This window comes from Crocuta crocuta, unplaced genomic scaffold (assembly GCF_008692635.1).
Source record: "Crocuta crocuta isolate KB4526 unplaced genomic scaffold, BGI_CrCroc_1.0 scaffold139, whole genome shotgun sequence".
Taxonomy (NCBI): domain Eukaryota; kingdom Metazoa; phylum Chordata; class Mammalia; order Carnivora; family Hyaenidae; genus Crocuta; species Crocuta crocuta.
The window spans coordinates 9,259,867-9,266,003 of NW_027533258.1; the positions used below are offsets into that span (position 1 = coordinate 9,259,867).

Sequence of the window (6,137 nt, forward strand, 5' to 3'; positions counted from 1 at the left end):
CTGAGTCCCTGCAGGTGACTGAAGATAACCAGACTTGGCACAGACTCTCTGTAGGACTTCCCGTGAAAGACAAAGGCAGTTGGGTGGCTGAGCCTGGAGGGAGGACCATGAAGGACTCCTGGTTTCCTGTAGGAAATCGGAACACAGCCGTTCCCCCAGAGGACCGCGCTTGCTGGCGGGAGCAGTGCTGTTGCCGGGTGCCAGCTGACGGCACGGGTCCTTCACGGGGCCCAGCACCTGGGTGCGGTGTCCGGCCTGGCTGCGCTGGCGCTTACGTCTGGCGTCGTCCCTGCTCTATCGAGTCCTCCCCTCGAGGAGACTCAGGGACGGGGCCGCACAGGCCAAGCCGGGTGAGGCCGCAGAGAAGCTCCTGTCCCTTCTGCCCGGCTGCCCGCGAGCACTGGTCAGGGAGGAGGATGTGCCCAGAGCGAGCCGGCCTACGGTGCTCCCCCACCCGCCTCGGGCTCCACCTTCCCTGGCTGTGGACGGCCCAGCACCGTCAGGAGACCACAGGGAGCTGTGTCTGACCGTGTGTCAGCTGAGGGGGCGGGGGAGCCACGCTCACTCTGGAGGCACCCCCGTGTCACAGCAGCGGATGCGTAGCTTTCCGGCACCTAACGAGTCAGCACAGGGATTGGTGGGATGTCTTTTCGTGACAGTGGCAACACCCCAAACGTACTAAGGGCTGTCCTAGGCCAGGGCCTGAGCCCGGTGCTCCCACGGGCGACCCTCACGACAGCCCCACGAGACCAGGGTTCGGTCGTGAGGCTCGTGCTGGGGGTGCAGAAGCCGAGGTTGAGACTTAACGCGCCGGGTCCTGGGGTCGGCAGACATAATGGCCGTGTCTGCACCGTGTGCCTGGTCGTGCTCCAAGTCGGTCCGCCGGCTGACTCTGAGCTGCTCTCCCTACGCTGTGTCCGTCCAGCACCAAACGGGAACAGGAGGTGGCGGAGCTAAAGAAGGCTCTGGAGGAGGAGGCCCGGAACCACGAGGCTCAGATCCAGGACGTGCGACAGAGACATGCCTCGGCGCTGGAGGAGCTCTCGGAGCAGCTGGAGCAGGCCAAGAGGGTGAGGGGCGGGCGCACGCGGCCCCTGTCCTGCAGTCAGCGGGGCCGCCGGTCCGTCCCGTCGGTGCTGACCGAGCCCGGCCTCCATGTGGCCAGCAGCTCACAGGGCGCTATGTACCCCGAGCGACCACAGGCCCTGGGTGGGTTTGTTTCTCTTCAAGAACCGGGTGGATCCAGCTGCCGTCTCAAATCCCGTTCCCCCGGGGCCACCCCCACCCGTGCCCCTCTCCTGACGGCCAGGCTCAAAACCCTCGAGCACCCTGCGGCCAGTCACCTGCTGCCAGCCCGTCCCCAGGCCCCGCGGGTATTTCACATGTTCCTTGCACTCCCCTCCCTCCTCCTCCCCTGCCTCTGGCGGGTCTCAAGCCACCACACACGGTGTCACCGCCCCCAGTAACCCAGGCTTCTATCCTGAGAACACAGCATCTCGTCCCCCCTCTGACTCCTGGGGAGACGAGCCTCCTTCCCTGTGTCCCCGTCACCCCTCCTTCGTGCCTTCTGTCCTCCGAGGGTCCACGTGGGCGCTCATGGGATTAACATTGACCGGACGTGCACATCCGTGTGTGTCCGTCACTGTGCTCAGCACTCCGCGTGCGTTGCCTTGAACCATCACCACCACCTCGTGCGGTAGACTCTAGGCTGTCGTTTCCATTCAGAGGATGAGAAAACTGAGGCCCAGCAGGGGCAGGAAAGTAATCAAGGGCCCCGCAGCCAGTAAGTGGAAAGGCAGAGTGAACCCCTGTGACCCCAGCCACACCACCTCGAAAGCCCATCCCCCGGCCCGTGTCCCCCACGAGGTGGTCCCTGCAGTGATCCAGGGTCACCCCTGCACGGACACCCCGTGTAGGCTTCCCCCGGCAACGGGTTTCCGCCCTTTGTTCTCAACAGAACGTGTTTTCTAGACAGGATAACAGGAGTGGACAGTTAACACTACAGGACGCACCCTGTGTCGCCCCCACACTGACCAGGATAAATTCCACGGTGCCCTGAGCCCCCACACGTCTGGCTCTCCTGCCCTGGGCAGGGATGCAGGGTGCCCCCTCCATAGAAACCTTCACGCCCGGGGAAGAAGGTTTTCATTCGCTCCCTCGGATGCTGAGTGCAGCCGGGTACCAAGCACAATCCTGCTGATACAAAAAGCAGCGCCTTGTATGGAGTGTTCTAAAAATACTAGCGAATTTCTCTCCCCTCCCCTCCTAGTTCAAGGCGAATCTGGAGAAGAACAAGCAGGGTCTGGAGACAGACAACAAGGAGCTGGCGTGTGAGGTCAAGGTGCTGCAGCAGGTCAAGGCCGAGTCTGAGCACAAGAGGAAGAAGCTGGACGCGCAGGTGCAGGAGCTCCACGCCAAGGTCTCGGAAGGAGACAGGCTCCGGGCGGAGCTGGCCGAGAAAGCAAACAAGTTACAGGTGAGCCCGGGGAGGCGACGCGGGGCGCGCCCTCGGGGACCGCTGCCGTCCACGTGCGCAGGGCGGATCTCAAGAACGGACGGCGTGACTTAGCCTTGATTGTGAATCCCACAGCGAAGAGCGGGTGTAGTGTTTGGCTGTAAACACAAACTTCAGCTGCTCCATGAGGCCAGTCGGGGAGACCACAGGGCGGTGGGCACAGAAATGGTGCCTCACGTTGGTGCCGGTTTGTGAAAACTGGATTCTTGTGTACACTGCTGGTCCAGGTATAAATTGACACAACCTTTTCAGAGGACAGGTCAGCAGCTTGGGTGTCACAGGCCTTCAAATATGAATACCCTGGGACACCTGGCCGGCTCGGTGGGTGGAACACGCGACTCTTGAGGTCAGGGTTATGAGTTCGAGCCCCACATTGGGTGTAGAGATTACTTAAAAGTAAAATCTGAGGAGCACCTGGCTGGCTCAGTTAAGCTTCTGGCTCTTGGTTTTGACTCAGGTCATCATCTCACGGTTTGTGAGTCTGAGCCCCTCTTTAGGTTCTACACTGATGACGCAGAGCCTGCTCGGAATTCTCTCTCTCCTTCTCTCTCTGCCCCTCCCCCACTTGTCCTCTCCCTCCCCTACACACACACTTTCAAATATTTTTTTAAAAATTAAAACTTAAAAAAGACAACGTGTATATATATATATATATATATATAGGAAGAGACGTGTATACGGGTTACCCTACAATCCAGTAAACTGACGTAACATGTAACCCAGGGAAGTAAGGACCACCTCCCAGACTCTCCTTGTAAGAAGGCTCGTTGCAGAAATAGGGATGAAAGAATGTAATTGGAATAACGTCGTATCCAGGTGTGGACTTCTGGGCGTCCAGTAAAAACCAGACGGTGGATGAATACGTGTGGGTGAGAAGAGATGCGCATCCCGTGTGGCGGCGCTGGGACAGCTCGCAGAACGAGCTGCCAGGCGGCCCCCGGGACTGCGCATGGCCCTGCTCACGGCCGTGTTTATTACAGCGAAAGGACACAGAGCAAATCAGTAAAGGGAAAAGGTGGGAGGCCCTGAGGAGACTGCGTGCGAGCTCCCAGCAGGGGCAGCGAGCTGGGCCGGCCCGTGGGCCATCCTGTCCACCTGGGAAGCCGGCAGAGCCTGGGGCCCCAGCCGTTTGATTGGGGGCTGGTCCCGGCGGCCCCACTGCCTGACTCCCGGAAGGAAAGCAGGCGTTGGCTCATAAAGCATGGTGTTTACACAAACCACTTGGGCACAAGGGCCCGTTCTATTTTAGGGAATGGTAGGAGCTCTCCCCAAATCCAGCCCTTTCTAAGGGGAGCAGCTCCGGCCTCCTCCATTAACACTTGCCTGTCCAGAGAGGTGTTCTTTAGAGAGAGGCTGTTAAGCACTGTTAAGCAGTGTTAGTATTGTCCTCCTATGTTATCGTCTGTCTGGGTGACGGGGGGGTGGGGGGGGACGAGCAACCCTCCTGGGTGCCTGTGGACGTTCTCTTCCTCGGTCTTCACACTGCCCCCTGGGCGCGCCTGGGAGATGAGGACCTTGAAGCTACAGTAAGGAGCTGGTGGTCCTCCGGCCACCCCATGCAGCTTATGGAGCCCGAGCTGAAGGCTGGAGGCTCTGCTGAGGCGGGAGCCCTGCGTCACCACACTGTCCCAAGGCCGTCGACGTGCAGGCTCGCCAGAGGATGTTGCCAAAACGAGTAAAAGCAGGAATGTCCCTGGCTTGCGTTCCGTGTCCAGAAACTCCCTTTGCACACCTTCCCTTTGCCAGTACGACCAAGGGTCAAACCAGCGTGACGGGTCCCCTCTGTCCCTGCCCTCGCCCCCTTCCTGCTGCCCTTGCGAACAACCACAGAAGGTTAAAGTCTTCTACCGCAGGGATTGGAGGGGGGCATATTTTAGAGCCTTCATGGAGGAGGGAAAGGGGAATGTGTTTACGACGTTGTTCATGAAATCCGGCCGTAAGAGCTAATTGTCATGATAAATCTATACCACCAGATTTTTAAGCTTAAAAAGAACTTTAGATGGAGTACGAGAACTTCTACTCCTTTAAATCTCCGTAATGAAGTTTTCAAGTTCTAGAAGAATAAGAAATTTACTTGCACCCCCAAAACACAGTTAACGCATCATAGTGTGAAAAAGGATCAAATCACAGCACCCGCTGATCTGGGAGCCTCTTCACGTAGAGCAGCGCAGAGAGGATTTAGGGTAATCTCTGCCTCTAAGGACGGTAAGCCGGAGTGCAGAGAATCACGCTCGGTGCGCGGGCTCGTTCAGGTCCTCCCTGGCCTTCCAGCAGGGACTCTGAAGTCGTCTGCGGCGGCGGGCGCGGGGCCTGCTTCTGTGGGCACCGTTGGGAGGCAGCGCCTCTACATGATGGAAGTCCTGCTTGAGTTTGGGGGGTTCAGGATCCCCCGCCGAAACACCGCGCTGTTTGTGTGCATCTAAGTGCGGCGAGGCCAGACCTTTCTGTCTGCTTCCTGTCCCATTGCACTGAATCTTGTGTTGCTTCCTCCCTACAGAATGAGTTGGATAATGTCTCCACGCTTCTGGAAGAAGCCGAGAAGAAGGGTATTAAATTTGCTAAGGATGCAGCCAGTCTTGAGTCTCAGCTCCAGGACACACAGGTATTCTGGGGGGTGAGGGCCCTTGGTCGTGGCTCTGCCAGTTCCGTGATCCACAAGTCCGTGAAACAGGCCAGCCCCACATTTGCTTTCTTATCATCTCTGATTTTACGCTCAGTTTTTATTTGGAACCATCTTGCATTGTGACGGGCCCTGGTGCTCGGAAAGTCTGTGAGGCTTGGTTACCCGGACGCAGAGGCCTGGGCTCCTGTGTCTGGCAGGCGTGCGGGCACCGGCGGGCACCGCCTGGAATATGGCTTGCCGAGCGGTGCAGCTGCGCGCACAAGTACTGCCGGCCGTCTTACGTAAGAGTGTTTTGCTGTGGCTGCAGTTCTGTTACACAGACCTAACAGTCCCTTTCACAGAAGGGTAGGTCGACGCTTGCTTATTGAAACACGCTCGGGAGGTCTTCACATCAGACAGAAGTGAGGGCGATGACTTGGATGTGAAAAGATCGTAGCACTTTTCATTAAATTTGCTATCTTTGTATGAATGTTGATTTGCTAGGTGCTGGGGACACAGGGGTAAAAATCTCTTGGGTTTACACTGTGACAGGGCACATCCAGTCACTGAGACCGCAGGAGACCAGGGGCCGGGGTCACAGGAAAGACAGGTTTGCATTTTAGAAGAATTAGTCTGGCAGGAAGTGTAAGGGACAGACCGCCGTGGAGCTGCCCAGTGCTGGAGGTGATCACAGTGGGAAATGACGGGGGGCCAGAGGAGTGGAGAGGAAGCTTTCCCAGAAGTGTGGAGATTCGGGGGAGGGCGTGTCTCGGGCCACTCAGCTCCCCGGCCTGGGCGCCTGGGATGTACTGCACCACAATTCCTCAAGGACAAGTTCAAAGCAGCATTTCTGGGGCACCTGGGTGGCTCAGTTATAACGTTAAGCGTCCGATGCTTGATTTGGGCTCAGGTTGTGATCTTGCCGTTCATGGGTTTGAGCCCCGCGTCAGAGCCTGCTTGGACTTCTCTCTGCCTCTGCCCCTCCCCCCCCCCCCCCCCCCCCCCCCCCCCCCCCCCCCC

General features: G+C 58.3%; 1 protein-coding gene across 4 annotated transcripts in view; it reads left to right on the forward strand.

The window, feature by feature from the left end:
* The window catches only part of MYH10 (myosin heavy chain 10), a 121,568-nt gene that overhangs the window by 100,233 nt on the left and 15,198 nt on the right, over positions 1–6,137 (forward strand). For all 4 annotated transcript variants that reach the window (XM_077746906.1, XM_077746907.1, XM_077746908.1 and 1 more), the window contains 3 exons: positions 926–1,070; positions 2,270–2,476; positions 5,013–5,117. In XM_077746906.1, coding sequence (XP_077603032.1) covers positions 926–1,070; positions 2,270–2,476; positions 5,013–5,117 — 457 coding nt within the window. The remainder of the gene's footprint in view (positions 1–925; positions 1,071–2,269; positions 2,477–5,012; positions 5,118–6,137) is intronic.